Source organism: Theobroma cacao, chromosome 9 (assembly GCF_000208745.1).
Source record: "Theobroma cacao cultivar B97-61/B2 chromosome 9, Criollo_cocoa_genome_V2, whole genome shotgun sequence".
NCBI classification, from domain to species: domain Eukaryota; kingdom Viridiplantae; phylum Streptophyta; class Magnoliopsida; order Malvales; family Malvaceae; genus Theobroma; species Theobroma cacao.
The window spans coordinates 2,703,785-2,719,932 of NC_030858.1; the positions used below are offsets into that span (position 1 = coordinate 2,703,785).

Here is a 16,148-nt window from a genome sequence, read left to right on the forward strand (position 1 = left end):
GAACCTCATCTAATCTAAATGGCATCCCGCTTTAGCTCATGGAGCACGAGATTATTCTCCTCTGTTGCCCAACACATTTATTGCAAAACTGCTACAACTTTCTTCTTATTGCTAATGAGAAGGCTGATAAAGTAGTCATGGCATCAGATTACATCTTAGCAACATCTAGTAAGCCAATGACATTGATGTAAGATCTAATCAGACTCTAAACTTCATGAACTTACCACCAGAGAAAAAAAATTCTAGTGTTAAATTAAATGTTCACTTTCCCTTTAAGAAGCAAATCTACAATTTAGTTCCTTGATGAAGGGGAAAACCTTATCTTTTGGCATTTGCTGGGTCCACATGAAACCTACTGCCACTCTCTGTCAGGTATTATAAACATAGTTTTTGAAGAAACACCAAACTGTACCAACTGTGCTTCTTTCAACTAACAAAAATTCAACGTTAGTGGAAAAAAGCTCTAGTATTCCAATAAGGTTTTGATACAATAAGTGCCCAACAGAAACCACCCCATAAGGAGGAGAGAGAATGAGAATAGTCCAACCAAGAATGGCCAGCCAATCAGTACTAAGCCCAGGCAGAGCACCATTGTGAACGGGAGGAATGATCTTATTATTGACATGATATCAACCCAGTGCCCCTTAAAAAGTATTAGCGCTGCCACAGTTACCATGTTCCAATCCATTGATCCACCATAGCAGAGTCGGTTTAGACAATTGGCAACAAATGAGTGAGAGTTGCATGTGAAGAGGTTGTAGCTTTTGTGCTCAAAGTGACGCACACTTGACCGCAAGGCATCATCCCATGTGACTGCAGTCCCAAACTCCGTGTGCTGATAGCCATGCTTGCATGTGTGCCCAGCTAGGTTTATGGGAAAGCAACACTAATTCCACAACAGAAAATAGTCAATGCACAAACTACTTGTTTTAAGCAGTCCAACTTTCTCTTTAATAAAAGAAAAACTACCTCCCATAAAAGCATAAGGGGAGAAACAGAAATGAATTATTGCTTAACATGAAAGAGATTAGTATGGAAAAATAAGGTAGTATCATGATGGCAAAGTGTGCATGGAGAGATATAAAAAGTTCAATTCAGAGCATCTACACAAACTGTACCTTTTCTCTATCAAGTTGAAGATATCGAGCTCCAGCACCAAAAGCAAAATCCTCAACATTCACAAAATTTGACCCTGAAAAGTCCAAAATTGCCCCATCCTCTCTGCAAATACCAACATGTCCAATGAAAGGTGCCAACCATGAGACAACTGGGAGAGGAGTCCAAACTATGCAGCAAGGAAACTTTGCCTTCTTTGGATCAATTTCATCTAGCGGCCACAGGTCATGCTGAATTCTAGATGTAGAACTCATATCCTCAACATCATAAGCAGATTTTAGATCCATTATAGGAAGTCTTCCACGCGGCATATGGCTCTATGCAAATCTAGGTGGTGAACCATCACCATTTCAAAAAACACCCCCAGACATACTGGACTTGTTCTCAATTTGATATGCAATTATCCAGTCAGAAAGACAATAGTCTCAATCTACAATAAATACATAATACTGTAACTTTAGAAAAAAAAAATCAAAAGAAAAACTTATATGATATCAGCAGGTAAACATCATACAAGAAAAGGTAATAAATTGTGCTAAGATTGCAATACTGCCAAATGTCAATATGGTGAATAATTATCAACATAAATAAATGAATAAAAAAAATTCAGATTGGCAAATAGAATTTTTGAAATTCAATACTTTCATCTTCACTATCATACAAGGACTCCATTGTTGTAGATTGCAGTTGCACTGCCATTCCTAATTGGGCATATATCCAAGCCATTTACTTTCCATAATTGATGCTTGAAGTACGACAGTCTTATATTTGACAGTCCTCATATTTCATTTTGTTGATAAATTCTCCAGAGTGAATGAATTATGCCAGTAACTAATTAATTTTCAAAATGAGTGCATCTTAGCAAGCGCATCAACCTTTGTATAAATTTAAAGCCCATCAAGGTCCAAAAGGCATTAAATTAAATTTAGATTCATTACCTTAATATACTGGAACATTCATAAATCCTAAATTTTATCAATTCACCTAATCAAATGCTATGTTATTGTCTTTTTCAACACTCACACTCAGTCCCAAGACATAGAAATGTCACCAAAACCAGATTAACATACCATCTTATTATCATCCTTATAGCCTCAACCAACATAAGTTTTGGCCCTTTGGTTGTACCTATTTCAACTCAAACCAGATAATCTCTCCTGTCTTTGGCAGCATCAGTCTAGACTTTACAAATATAAGGACTCATTATCGCAATGAAATTCCCCCGTAGCCAAAGTTAACCTCAGCTCAAGGGTGTCACTGGCACAATAGCCACATTATGAGTGGAAAAAACACCAATCGTGTAAAATCTCCATAATTCTCTAATGACTAAAAACCACCATGAAAGACTCCATTCACTAACCAAAGCAATTAAAACTTTCTATATCAGGGGCACAGAGGAATGCAAAATTTGCATCTCAAAGTGTTCTTTTGAAAAGAAGAAGAAGTTTTTCCTCATGTTCAAACCAGACACAATGCCCACTTTCTTTGAAAAGATCTCCATTTAGCTTTAGTTATCTAATTATATGACAACTCTTAGTAAATATCAAAAGCGCACAAAAGGGGGCATATTTTACAGCCAGCATAGCAATCTGCAATGCTCCAAATAGATAATCTACCTAAAAGCATGCATCCAATATCTCAGATCCTTTTCCTTCAGTCAACCAATCAAATTAAACACCAAAATGCTCCATTTTATTACTGGGAAATCAGCAAAAATGAATTTTTTCACAACCCATTCTCTCCACCTAACAGTCGTCCATTCAATCAACTCAAAAACGCTAATCAAATTTCTCTTCGCATGTATTCTAAATCATTTCTTCAGCCAAGCCAAGCAAAACCAGAAACTGTACCCCAACACATTAAAACAAAACAAGATCTCTAACTCCATGTAATGCATATTCAATCAAGAAAAAAAAAACAGAACAGAAGAAAACCAAAAGAAAAATGTAAAATTTTCAACCAATGATGAAAGTTTTACCACTAACCTTCAGCAAAAAAAGTAGGCTGTGGGATGGTGTGGTGTATTGCTTGGAAAAAGAAGGTAGGGGGTGAAAAATGAAAACAAAGCAAAGATCTTTGAAGGTTGGCAAGAAAGAGGAAATGATAAGGAAGAAGAAACGTTACTGCTTTGGCCTTTTGCTTTTGGTTTTGGTTTTTGCTGTTGTTCATTTCGAAGAAGCAAGAGTGATTTGATATATTCTGACAAAAAACCAATTTTGGGAATTAATCAGAATTAAAAAAAATCAATTAGTGAGACATTTCCCTAGATTTGGAATTAGAAAGAGAAGAGAAGACAGGAAAAGGGCAAGGTGCATGAACCATTCTGGATTTTCACTTCCAGGTGGGACCCTCACCACCCTCCCTCACATCTATTTAATTAATATTCAATTAATGTTTTGTTTATTTGCTTTTCTTTCTAAACTCAGCCTACAAAGATTTTAGGTTACCCCTTAGTTCTTATTGACCAAGATCTTCTGGTTTCCTTTCGTTCCCAGTTCCAGTTTTAGCTTTGGAGTTAAGAGTTACTTGGTGTTCTACTTGTTAGGCTTTAGGGAAAGTTCTAGGTAAGTTTTAGGGGAATCTGGTTTAACAGTCGTCTCAACCCAAGGAAGATTCAGATAGAGAGATATACTTATTTTTAATTTACCATGGTATCACCAGAACATGGAAATGAAAAATCTTTTACCTCTGCTGGGGTTTTCCTCTTTGGTTGCTGCTTGCTTTTACAATGACATCTGGCTGGATTTTAAGCGTTGAGCTGGATGTGGGTTGATGAGGGGCAGGTTCACAGTTAGCCACAACCTGATCAATAATTATTGTTGGCCATAAAATCGAAAAGCATCTTTTCCTCCTTTCTTTCCACTTTTGTCTGGAAATTTTATTCAGGGTGATTTTAATGTTCGGACATGGGAGGAGAATATGTCGGACAAAATATATAATTGTTTAATAGAAGAGATGGTTGGTGCCACTCCTTCACTTTATATTTCATTTGAAATCGTTACGAGCCACCGTACCTAGAGAAAAAAGGGCAAGAGGGCTGCAAGGCTGCGTCTAACTTTATAATTTTCACATTTATTTTTCTTGAAAATGCTATCTTTTATTGTTAAATATCCTCATATTTTATTAATTATAATATTTCACGCCAAGAACGTGAGCTTTATCACATTTTGATGGATGACATGATATTGAAATTCTGTATAGAGGGACAATGCATGTAACGTGAGCATTTAAGTTTTTCTTTCGCAAGAACTTTTTGGTTTGAATGATCAAGTGCATGCACCGTCCAAGAACTTTCTGGTTTCAACCTTTTTTTTTCCCATTTGAAATGTGTATCCCTCCTGTCTGATCCTGCAAGAAAGACACGTTGGCTTCAATCAGATCATTGCTTGGATAAGGAAGCTTTTTGAGGAGATTGTAGCACTTGTTTCTTTTTCTGAGAGATCATCCTAAGGAGCAACTAGTTAGGAAATAGAAGTGAACAAAGTAATGTTGTCGGGGGGCATTTGCTGACATGAAAGTCAATGCAATTTTAGAGGATCCCCATGGCTTGTATAAGCTTGAAGCTTGAAGGGTTCTCAGGATATTTACTTGGCAGTCTTGAGTTACAGCAATATTCTCATGATTCATCAGCTATTCACCCTCTCTCTCTCTCTCTCTCTCTCTCTCTCTCTCCATGAGTTGGAAACATATCTTGTGAAGATAAGAATCTTTGGGTGAGGACATAAAGGATAGAAAAAAGGGTGCCAGCTACAGAGCAGGTAATAATTAATTAATGGAGGATCTCTTTGTTTAATGATCCAAAAAGAAAACAGGTGAGAAAAATCTTTGAATGAAAGCAATATGGGAGCGTCACCGACTTTGACCTCATATATCAACAGAATGGGTACATATATATATATTTCTAAGATTTTATTGATTCTGTGATCTCAATCATTCATTGTATATTCCTGATTGAGTATGTGAGCTGCATTTTCTTCGGGGTTGCTGCCCGCCGAGAAGGAAAGCTTGGGTCAGGATCATTACTTTTATTTTTCAATGGATCCTGTTTTTATTCTGTTGACTAAGCCCTGATAGCAGGAACCGAGATAGCCGCATCACGTTATTTCTTTCCACATTACAAGGCAAGCTTGGGTTGCTGAGGTTGAAGTGTCAAGGTTGGTAAAGAAATGAGAAACAGAGAGCCTCGCAAATGAGGGATGGGTGAGCTAGCGAAAGGGCAGGTTGAGGACTCGATAGGCCTTAAATCCAAATCACTTGTACTTTCACGTGCATGGCTAGAACATCTTAAATAGAACAGAGAAGTTCATGCTCCGAACCTTCTTACATTACATGGAAAACGAAACAACAAAGATATAGCTCAAGGTTGTATTAACATGCAATCAACTCGTGACCAAAACAAAAATCCTGGCCTCAAAACTGTCCTCACACTGTTAGCAGCCTTGAATTCTAGTCTTCCTTTTCTAACATAATTGTTTCGAAATTTCCAAGTACTAACAATACAAGCTACCGTTTTTATAGCTGAAGTATAGCAATAAATAAAACTATACACAATGGACTGCAAGGAGACAGAATATGCCCCTGAATATATATACAAATAAATGAACTGTACAAAGTATTAACAGCTGCTCAAGGACGGGACTAGGGAAGACCAGGTTCACCACAGAATGCATCTGGCTCAAATGCTCTTGCAGAATCGTCATCATAAACTCCTGGTATAGCTCTAGCCCCAGCTTCTTTAGTCATCATGTAGGAACCCTCTCGGCCTCCATCAACATTTATGAGGGGAAGAATGCATACGAGCAAGAATACTGCAAGGGTTACTAGAGTGTACTTTAATCTGCTCAGCACAGGCTTGACCTTCATGTGGGAGAAACACATACCAAAGCTCTAAAGTAAGAGTTCAAATAATAAAGTTTCTTGTTACAGTGTAAGTGCAAAGATAATCGGATTGTCGCTCAAAGTTCAGAAAAATTTTCCCGTGAATAAATTCCCTGAACTTCTAGTCTCAGAAAACTACATGTCATTTGATGTTTGCAAAGTGCTGATTACCACACTGACAGAGGTGGATGAGTGATACCGACCCTTATTCTTTTTTTTTTTGCTTTAAAAGAAAAAAAAAAAAAAGAGGTTAGGTTCTTACCCGCCTCATAAGTTAATAAAATGTCATTTCATCAATAGAAGTCAGAGGAAAACTATTGAGGAATGGTTGTGTTGATTTATGCATGGTCAAAAAAGGCCTACAGCAGCAAAGGCCAATCAAAAAAAAGGGAAAGAAGAAGAATTCTGGTCTGAGTAAAACTCCAATTAAAGGATACTCACTGAAAATGAACCAAGAAGCCTGTCACGTGCCAAAACTTCAGCAGTCTTGACCCATATCTGTTGAGGAAAACTGTATTAGTCTCCACTGTCTACCACGAGATATTCTTGTTAAGAAAATTTGTTCAGTATAACCAAATGTCCATAACCTATACCGCAAGGAGCTCACATTAAACCTTATGAACAGGTGTTTGAAATAAAAAAACAAAAAACTTCAGCAAAATTGGTTTGCTAGCCATCCCTTCATCATTTGTGAGGATTGAGAAATCATGCTTCAAAAAATCCGGATTACAAGAAGCTATTTCCATGTAACAAACAAACTTTTGGCATAACATAGTGAATAATCAGGACACATTTATAGACACAACTGATCAAAATCATAGTGAAATAGAAGTAACTGTATAGTTTATTGCTAATGAAGTAGGCAGGGAATGAAAGAAGTTGCTTGTGCAGACCCTGGCTTACAAGCCTCCCACAGTTATAGGGTATACATTTTAGAAGGACCAATTTCGAACCTAGCCTGTGTCAAATACTGTAATCCATGCTATTGCAATAAACTTGCCAACAGTCTTTGTGACGGGTCAATTGGTTGAAGGTGGAATCATTTCACAAAGGAAAAATTATCACTTAACAAACTCGGCAGTATGCAGTATCTTCGAAAATTACTTGAAATTTGAAAGTCCAGGAAAGTCAAGTGACTTAAAACAAGAACATTACATGAAAGTAACTATTGAAACATTGCATACTTAGAAAACAGAAGATTAACATAAATGAAGGGGCAATTGATTCCAACTAAAACAAAACTTAGAAATAAAACTAGACATGAATAATACCTGTCCATCGTACCACCCCGTTTCTTCATCTGCAAGCCATGAACAAGAGAAATCCCATAAGCAATCCATCAAAGGAGAAATTTTATTTAACCAAAAAAGAACACACATTTCGCATGACACTATAACATAAAACACAAAGGAGTTTACATTCAACAGTGGCACTGAGTAAGCGATTCCCAACATAAGCCCAACCCAAATACATCCTCAAAACAGCAACAGTAACCACAAGAATCCCACTCGAGACAGCTGCAAGAACCAGCCTCATCGGCTCGGATTTGGGCCCCACCGAACCGAACCACGCTACAGGTAGACCAACAAAGAGCGCGAAAGAAGCACCCGTGACGAACAAGCGAGAGCAGTATTCGACAAGGTCGCCTGAGGCCCAAGAGAAAGGGAACGAGGTGGAGAGAGATTGGTATTCGTTTATGGGCTGTTGTTCGTGTGGAACAGGGCACTCTGTTTCGGGCAGGGGAGGAGTGTTGCTGTAGCTGCCATTTCCACTTTTGTTGGATGAGAGCATTTTGGTTATCGGATAAGCTTTTTTGATGGGATGAAGAGGGAGAAACCTGGGTTTTGAGAATGATATAAGTGGGAAGGGGAAGGGGAAGGATGGGGCGGAGGCCTGTGGCGGTTTCGGCGAGAGGTGGAGGAGCAGTGTGGTGGCCATGGTTCTATTGCTGTTCAATTGACAACTGAGATTATTTTACTTATTTTTTATTTAATGGATTTTAATTTACCTTTTTTTTAAAGAAATTCTTTTTTAAATTTATTTATTAAGGAAAAAAAATGATCAAAAGACGAAAATAAGGCCATTCAAGTTGTTAACTTCAGAGTTGCTGGCAATGGGGCACATGATCAGCAATCCACAGTCTGACGAGCAGAAACTCTTTCTTGCTGATAAGAAATGAGGGTTAAAATCCTGATTCCAAATTAAAAACGGAAGAGGTAATTTCCGTACAATACAATGCAATACAAACACAAATACTTTTTATAGTTAGAAAGGAAAAAATTAGAATGAAGGAGCACATTATTTGCAAATAATTCCTTTTTCTTTTTCTTTTTCTTTTGTTTCCACAATGAGCTGTCGAGATCACATGTTTACAATTCCAGGGATTGGGATTTTCTTACCCAAAACAAAGACCTCCACAGGTAAAGAACTTACAAGACTATTTATTTTTTGTTTTTCTTTCTTTCTTCTTTTGTTTTCTCCCTTTGTTTTTCCTTTTGGGAACTTTCTTACACTTGACAGATGCTACCTATTCATAATACTAAACACAAATTTTGAAGTGGTACCCTCCACTGCTCTTATGCAGCTGCTTACTTAAGAGGAATCCACTCTATTCAGGATGGAGTAAGTGCTGATCCCCCACTTCGAATGAGCCAACAATTTCCCCCTCCTTTCTCTAACTTTCTTTGCACATAAAAGGAAAAACTTCCGGCTGCCTAGCTCTTTGAGCCAGGAAACAGCTAATAAAGTACTTATTACATTGACACTGCACCGGTTCATCCTATGATTTGCTTTGTAGAGTTTGGCCTTTCAATATACAGACGTTGAAGACGCCGCAGTCGGGACATGAGCTGTGCAAATGATGGTCTAAGATGCGGCTCCCTGCACAAGAAAACAGACCAAGTAGGATTAATGCAATTTTTTCAACATTGCAGACCGTCAAAAATAACAATAGCTCCTTTTGATACAGAGATTCACAAGCAAAGACTAACCAGAGAAGCTGACTAAAAAGGTTTATTGGAAGCTACAAGAATCCCAAGTTTCCTCCCAATTTCAATCTAATATTACAGCATTTGACTTCATTCTGACCACAAATTCTTTTGCTTAATGTAAAGAAAACATTACCAGGATTTCTGTTTATATGAGTGCCCAAGAATTGAGAGACCAATTAAACATTCCTAAGAGAATTGAGTAGCCGCAATGACCACTACAAAGGATTATATAATCATTCTCCTGATAAAGATAACATAAATAACTTCAAGAACTCACGTTTGCCAACATTCACATATAATCTGCGCAACCGCTGGATCAACGTCTTCAGGAATTTCTAGACGCCTATGCTGGAATCCAACAGCTCCAACAACTTGCATTGGATTCAAACCTTTCCAGGGTACACATAAAGTAACCAACTCCCATAATATCACACCAAAACTGTACACATCACATCTGCAAGCAAGCCAGATTATTTGTATAAGAAACAAAATAGAAAAGTCGAATAGTAACACATGCATGCAAACATGCTATTAAAGTCACCTACTTCTCATTGGCCGGTTCATTCCTTAAAACTTCCGGTGCCATCCATTCAGGCTGCAGTTCAATGGAAAATTTTTACTTTATAAAATAAAGACGACAGGCTTTGATAAATAGGAAAGTAAGACAAAACACAAAGTGGACAATGAGGGCTATCTTTTAAAATATACTACCGTTCCAGCAGTAGACTTTGAAGACAAGAAAGTATGATGCTTCATGCGTGACAACCCAAAATCACAAACCTGCATAGAGTAAGCAAATATGTTGAAAAAAATTCAATAGATATCTGTCAGCGGAAAATTAAAGTAATTTGTAAAATTGCTTAAATAAACTATGAGCAAAATCAAGGAAGAACTTTTGACCAGAATTTAGTTTTGAGAGAAGCACCTTTACAACCCAGTTCTTATCAACAAGGAGATTTGGTGATTTCAAATCTCGATGCACTATTGTAGGATGGCTTGTGTGCAAATAATTCATTCCTTTAGCCTGCAAACAATAAGAAAGCTTAACTTAAGTAACAAAAATAACTACAACAAGAAGGCAGGGAAGAAGGGTGAAAGGAAAAGGGAGGCAGCGAGAGATTTGTGCAAGATATGAAGCAAAAGAAAATAAAATAATTTATTCATATGTAACTCCTACCACATCAAGAGCCATTCGCATTCGCCTCTTTTCATCGAGTTGAGGATTGGGTCGATGCAGTAGCTTATACAAACTTCCCCTGCATAACAATGAGGGGGGATCAAGAAAAAAGTAGGACAAAATGGCCAACCTTGTCCTTTTAAATTAATCAATTTCTTGGCAGAAACCAGAACAATAATAGAGAGGTCTAGTATTTATTAAATCAAAAAGAAAACACACATCTTGAGAGTGATTCATTGTTTTCATACACAGCAAACCACAAAACATAAGCACTTAGTAGCATAAATGCATCAACAAGGGCACAAGGAATTGGAGTCCAATACCTAATATCTACAAACATAATGTCAGGACAAATACAAAACAGGCACACAACATTCCCTGAGGACATGGTTCCAGTGCTAACATTTATTTTTCTTGCTCAAATCAAGTGCTAAAACTATTGGCTGGATTCATCCATTAAACCAGAAGGAAACCAACATCAAGTTTAAAATCCCAAATTAGAGCCCTTCAAAATCAAAAAGAATGTGCAAACAAATGTTAAGTTACTAACTATGAAAACATTGCAGACAAGAGAACTATTAGGATTACAAAAAGAAACTTAACCTGGGGAGAAACTCTGTCAGTATAGAGAAATGTGGGGAGCGAGTAACAGCTCCCATGAAAAGAACAACATTTGGATGCCTCAACCTTAACATGATTTCAACCTGCACAAAGTCAACAAAAAGAGATGATCTTAATATAAATCAGTCTATTCCACAGGCAAGTTGAGCTCACAAAAATGAGAAGAAATAAACGAGTCAAGTTTCTGAGGCTTACTTCACATTTAAATTGAATCAATGCATCACCAGAGAAGTCTTGATCTAAAAACTTCTTCACAGCAACCTCCTGAAGTGCCAACAAAGACAATTAGACAAACACTCGAAAAAAAAATACCATTAGAAGTCAATTACAGAGACTCACTGCACAAGCCATATATTGTTATCAATCAATAAAAGAATTATTTAATAGAGACTAAAGTTGATGCTCTTAGTAGACTTAATACAGCAGTTAGAGATTTTCAGATTTTGGTAAGTTAGCACCACATATTACCACAATTACTCAATCACAGTGACTACTCTCTTTTCCTATTAGCAAACTTGGCATAAAGCATGTAAATGTCAGTGCTCAGTGAAAGATTAGTAACTTTTGAAATTTTGGCATGTAAAACTGTAATTGTTGTCATCATATCATCAAGTAGTATACTGCTCCTAAAAGTTCATGAAATAAAATAAAGTGGTAGGAAATGTAACTCACAGTGCCATTCCAATCTGCTCGGTAGACCTCACCATATGATCCTGCAAGACAATAGTTCATCTTTTACGCAAGTGTTCACTGGTAGGGAACAGTCAAATCATATTCAAGCAAGAACCATATTCTATGACTCTGTAGATCTAATTATATATGAATATAAAAAGGATTCAATCAACTAAGCTAGCTCCCGTTCTTAAATCCATTGCACCAGAAAGCAGGTTTAACCTATTTCACAAACATCATTTGCAGCTATCATGTCTTGCAGGCTTGCACAATCCCATTCAGATAGAATGTGAACCATACTGGATTGACCTGTAGAACTGTGTTGAGACAAATACCAGTGTTGGCAGGAGATAATCCTATGGATAGATTAAGCTGAGATTGGGATGCACAGTCAAATAACTTTTATATCTTCTGCTGATCAGATTCAGCTTTCATACCATAAGTCCAGCCAACAAAAATAGAAACACCAGGACATCCTGGCTAGCATTTATGATACAAGCTGTATCACATTAACAATTGAAATACGGACATCCAAAACTTAAAAGGCTTATTGAAAGCAAAGCAACAGACGTGTATAAAAATTAACAAGATTGACTGTGTTATTATGAGACCTACCAATACCAATGCGTTCACCAATCTGAAGATCCTCCCAAGGAATTTCCCATTCTGAAACCTCTCCCAGCATAGGATATATCTTCTCACCGTGACCATTGCTAGCCAGATGCAACTCACTGTTCATTGTTTCGATCAATTCCAATGCAGATTCTTTACTAAAATCAGTATCAGAAGTCCTTTGTATTAGTTTATCATCTGTGCCCAAGACATTTTCTGGCTGTCTTTGGCAAAACTCATCAGCAGAGCAGAAGGAAGATTCACGAACTTGTATCCAATCATTGGTTGTATTACTGACAAGAAGAAATCCCTCACTTGTAGCATCAGAGGGTGATGCAACATTAGTTTTTATGACATTTGTTTCCAACTCTGTCTGCTGTTTAGCCATGTGCTTTTGTCTAGTGTTGGAATTAGTATTTTCTGAAGTCTCCATTCCGAAGGAAACAAGACACTGCTCATTTCTTGACAACTTATTACAAGGGCCGCGAGCAGCATCATCTACATTTGTCCCTTGCACTAGATTGACTTGTTCAATCATACTTTTTTCACCAAGATCATGTGAATTAATATCCATGAACAAATCTGGAGGAGGTGATGCACCACTCTCCAACAAAACAGCATGTAATTTCTGAGCAAACTCTGGGTCTTTTGCTGCACTAATGACATATCTAGAAACATTTTTAACCTTTCTTTTTTGAGCTGATGATGGTTTTTCATGAATGCCAGAAGAGCTTTCACTGGATTTAGGTGCCGAGGGAAGAAGCTTCCCAAACTCCTGTTCAGATCTCTCAGAGACAGCTCTTCCAGTAAGGTTCCTCTCATCTTCATTTGTCTGACTGCTAATAAATTCCACTGACCTCGTGGCACCAACTTTAGGGCCCATATTCGGAGCAGCCGAAACTGCCAAATTTCCAGTGCCTTTGTCAAGCAGCAAAGATGAAACTTGAGACGCTTCACTAAGATCAGCAAAGCCTCTTACATCCAGCGCAGAATTTAGGATATGACAGCTTGGTACTTCAGCAGGAATTAGCGTGCCAGGAGCACCCATCAGATCAATAATATATTCACTGCATTATTTCAGATAATTAATTACACATCAAACTTGTGCAAATACAAAATTAAACTTTTCTCTTTGACTAGACAGCAAAACTGCAAAGCAAAAGATGAGGGAACTGAAAAACAGCAAACTCAAATCTCATGCGCTCAATTTAGCTTAAACAGAATAAAATTCCATCAAGCACAAATCTGGGGCCAACAAAAATACTTAAACTGGCATAACACCATGTTGTGGGAATACTTAAAGAAAAAAGACTCTAATATGCACAAAAAATTGTAGAAATGCATTGCATAGGTACCAAAATAAAGAAAATTTAACTAATTAAAATTACGCAAAATCAAACATAGAAAAATTTGTAGATCTGAGCTGGAAGAAACTACCTTCCATTGTCGATTCTAACCAAGTTCACAGCTCCATCATCAGTACCAGTGTAATAGCTCCCTTTGACCAGCATGCATGGAAGATTAATTCTATCAGCTAGAACCTAGAACCAGAAGCATGAAGAAGTTTTCTCAATAAAAGGTCCATATATATTTATCATTATGGCAAGGTAAAAACAGAAGTGGCAGGACAATATGAATAGCAGAAAAGCAAGTGAAACAATAGTCATCAAATAAAAATTAAGAATAGGAGAGGATATAGACATGAGAGTTAACTTGTGGAAATAAGATGAGTCAAGAGTTGTTACAACCTTAAAAAGCAGGGCTCTGTGACGAGAAAGTCCAACGTCAAGCCGTCCTAGTGGAAGAATGATAGTGTTAAGAGAATTCCTTAACTCATAACTTCTCAAGGTCCACATTCTCAACATCTCTTCAGCATCACCAACTGGACCACCCATTCTATTAACAACTACTTCAGCAATTTTTGGAATCAAGCTGCTCAAAACTGGGCAATGGCCAAAAGCTCGGGACTGCACGTATAAGCTATACACTCTTTTCTCAAGCTCTTGCAGTTCAGGATCAAGCAACCGGTTAACCAAAATTACTTCATAATCAACATTATCTAACACTGAGACTGCTTGAAGATCAACCAAAGATGGCATCTTCCCTTGGGCACCCAGAGTTGACGTAATGCCATACACATCATAAAATCCATCCACAATTTTTTCATCATAATTTACAACATTATAATTCTGCAAATAACATAACATAGAAATTAATTTTCTTATTCTCAAAAGAAAAAACAAAAGTATATCAACTAATGGGTTCCAGCCCTTGTCTCACAGAAGACATGAACAGGAACCCTTCAGCCTGTACAGCATTGAAGAACCAAAGGAAGAAAATGGAATAATTTCAATTAATCTAGTATAAAAAATCAACAATGAAACTAACATTCAATTCGTAATAATATCCATAACGGCATTCATTACACACTATCCTACCATCATAAATGAACCAAGAACAAGTAAAATCATAATAACCAGAAAGACAGCACTATAGTTCCCTAATAATTAGATAAGAAATATAAGACTTCCCGAAGAAACATGCATGTAAGATTTATGGCAAGAAATCATAAGGAAAAAGGCTGACCAATTAGCTTATGGTTAAAAAGGGCTTTGACAGTTACATAGTAGCAATAAAATACCATTATAAAAGAAAAGAAAAGCAAAAGAAAGCAAACTGCCTATATGACAAAGGACACATTCATATAATAGAAACACAATCCACAACCGGCAAGCAAAACTTCACCTAGTCAAACAATGAGAAATTATCATAGAAAATTAATAAAACCAATAACGATGTACCAATTGCTACATTTAGCAACACTTCAATTAATAGAGGTACCAAAATTAATCGAGCTTGACATGCAAATCAAAAGCATCTGTAAACAAAAACAATAGGAAAAAGACTTAACAAGTCAATCTTTATCCCAATCAATCCATGACTAATGAGAATGACATGGAAGCTAAGAATCTCCAAAATTAGGAAACAGGAAGTCCGGAAATGAGATCCGCAGTTGAAAACTCCTCATCTTAAGAAGATAAATGAAAATAAAATAAATATACTAGTAATATATAATGAGGAAACATGAAATGCAATCAGAGTTTATCAATGAAAGAATACCTATTTACAAAAATTCACAAAATTATGGAGACTTAAAATTCAGATAAAGGTATGTGAAACCCCATAACCAAATTAAGGGGAAAAAATAAAACCAATTTGCGATTAAAACCGAATCAAACAGGAAATGCATTATGGGAAACCTAGAAATTAGAAAACTAATTATCTAAAAGATATTTTCAAAAAATTGAAATACAAAAAAATATATTACCCAATAACGACGCGAGAGGAACTCAACCAAAGCATTAGTGTCGGTGCCGGCGAGGCTAATCCTTTTAGCGGCGTCGATCTGAGCCGTCTCGGGATCCGAGGCACTGATCGCCAAAGCCAACTGCATCTGAAACTCTTCTTCCAATAAATTAAAATCCACATCATCTCCAGCCGTCCGATCTCCCCTTACCGATTCAACGGCCCCGATTCTCGCCATTGTCCCCGAACTAACCGAAGACGATGACGAAGACGACGTCGTTCCCAGTCCCGTCCCGTTCGTCGAGCTCGGACTGGGGCTGGGACTGGGGCTGATCACGGGCCGCGCCTCCGCCAATCGTTGGTGCTCATTTAAACCACCGCCGATGTGGAGTTTTCTTAACAGATGCTTCATTTTCGACATCGATCATCAACGGCGTACTTTTTTTTTCTTCCTTGTCTTCTCTTTCTCTCTCTTTTTTTGATTCTCCTTTTTCTTTGTAAGAAATATACTAGTTTTTCTACTCTTTTTTTTTTTTAATTTTTCTTCTTGTTTTCGCTGTTTCTAAATCCTATTCTATTCTATCTACAGGCTTAACCTACGCCCACTACTTCCAAAGCAGATTCGCTTAACCTGCGCACGCTTCTCCGTCAAGCTACTACCACTTGAAAGACTTAAATTAACCGCTCACCCATTCCCTCCAATACACACTCGCCTAAATAATAAACTAAAAAACTACTTCTAGTAGTACCCCATCTTCTCTATTTGTGTATTGTCT

At 37.3% G+C, this 16,148-nt stretch overlaps 3 protein-coding genes across 4 annotated transcripts; all 3 read right to left on the reverse strand.

Annotated features, from left to right (window-relative positions):
* LOC18588055 (protein REVERSION-TO-ETHYLENE SENSITIVITY1) lies at positions 90 to 3,438 on the reverse strand. 2 transcript variants are annotated; one of them, XM_007012210.2, is made up of 3 exons: positions 3,102 to 3,438; positions 1,119 to 1,546; positions 90 to 886 (listed from the first exon to the last, which is right to left on the reverse strand). In XM_007012210.2, exons 2-3 carry the CDS (start codon positions 1,425 to 1,427, stop codon positions 464 to 466), a joined length of 732 nt encoding a protein of 243 aa, XP_007012272.2. In that variant the 5' UTR covers positions 1,428 to 1,546; positions 3,102 to 3,438; the 3' UTR covers positions 90 to 463. The 2 variants fall into 2 exon arrangements, with proteins under 2 accessions (XP_007012272.2, XP_007012273.2); XM_007012211.2 differs by having other exon boundaries at positions 1,119 to 1,488; positions 3,102 to 3,380.
* Positions 5,470 to 7,966, reverse strand: LOC18588056 (uncharacterized protein ycf36). The gene is made up of 4 exons (XM_007012212.2): positions 7,413 to 7,966; positions 7,266 to 7,294; positions 6,436 to 6,492; positions 5,470 to 5,973 (listed from the first exon to the last, which is right to left on the reverse strand). Exons 1-4 carry the CDS (start codon positions 7,930 to 7,932, stop codon positions 5,755 to 5,757), a joined length of 825 nt encoding a protein of 274 aa, XP_007012274.2. The 5' UTR covers positions 7,933 to 7,966; the 3' UTR covers positions 5,470 to 5,754.
* On the reverse strand, positions 8,317 to 16,120 carry LOC18588057 (serine/threonine-protein kinase EDR1). The gene is made up of 13 exons (XM_018127739.1): positions 15,395 to 16,120; positions 13,815 to 14,255; positions 13,504 to 13,607; positions 12,070 to 13,133; positions 11,455 to 11,495; positions 10,978 to 11,046; positions 10,765 to 10,865; positions 10,162 to 10,240; positions 9,910 to 10,008; positions 9,696 to 9,764; positions 9,530 to 9,579; positions 9,262 to 9,438; positions 8,317 to 8,874 (listed from the first exon to the last, which is right to left on the reverse strand). The coding sequence occupies exons 1-13, from the start codon at positions 15,791 to 15,793 to the stop codon at positions 8,769 to 8,771; spliced, it is 2,799 nt and encodes a 932-aa protein (XP_017983228.1). The 5' UTR covers positions 15,794 to 16,120; the 3' UTR covers positions 8,317 to 8,768.

Coding starts and splice junctions, on each gene's coding strand:
- LOC18588055 (XM_007012210.2), bottom strand. CDS start 1,427: ATGCCGCGTGGAAGACTTCCTATAATGGATCTAAAATCTGCTTATGAT. Junction 887..1,118: donor TTCAACTTGATAGAGAAAAG/GTACAGTTTGTG, acceptor TTGTGGAATTAG/TGTTGCTTTCCCATAAACCT.
- LOC18588056 (XM_007012212.2), bottom strand. CDS start 7,932: ATGGCCACCACACTGCTCCTCCACCTCTCGCCGAAACCGCCACAGGCC. Junction 6,493..7,265: donor CGGGGTGGTACGATGGACAG/GTATTATTCATG, acceptor TTTCCTCAACAG/ATATGGGTCAAGACTGCTGA. Junction 5,974..6,435: donor GGCTTCTTGGTTCATTTTCA/GTGAGTATCCTT, acceptor TCCCACATGAAG/GTCAAGCCTGTGCTGAGCAG.
- LOC18588057 (XM_018127739.1), bottom strand. CDS start 15,793: ATGTCGAAAATGAAGCATCTGTTAAGAAAACTCCACATCGGCGGTGGT. Junction 9,580..9,695: donor CAAAGTCTACTGCTGGAACG/GTAGTATATTTT, acceptor ATTGAACTGCAG/CCTGAATGGATGGCACCGGA. Junction 9,439..9,529: donor AATGAACCGGCCAATGAGAA/GTAGGTGACTTT, acceptor GCTTGCTTGCAG/ATGTGATGTGTACAGTTTTG.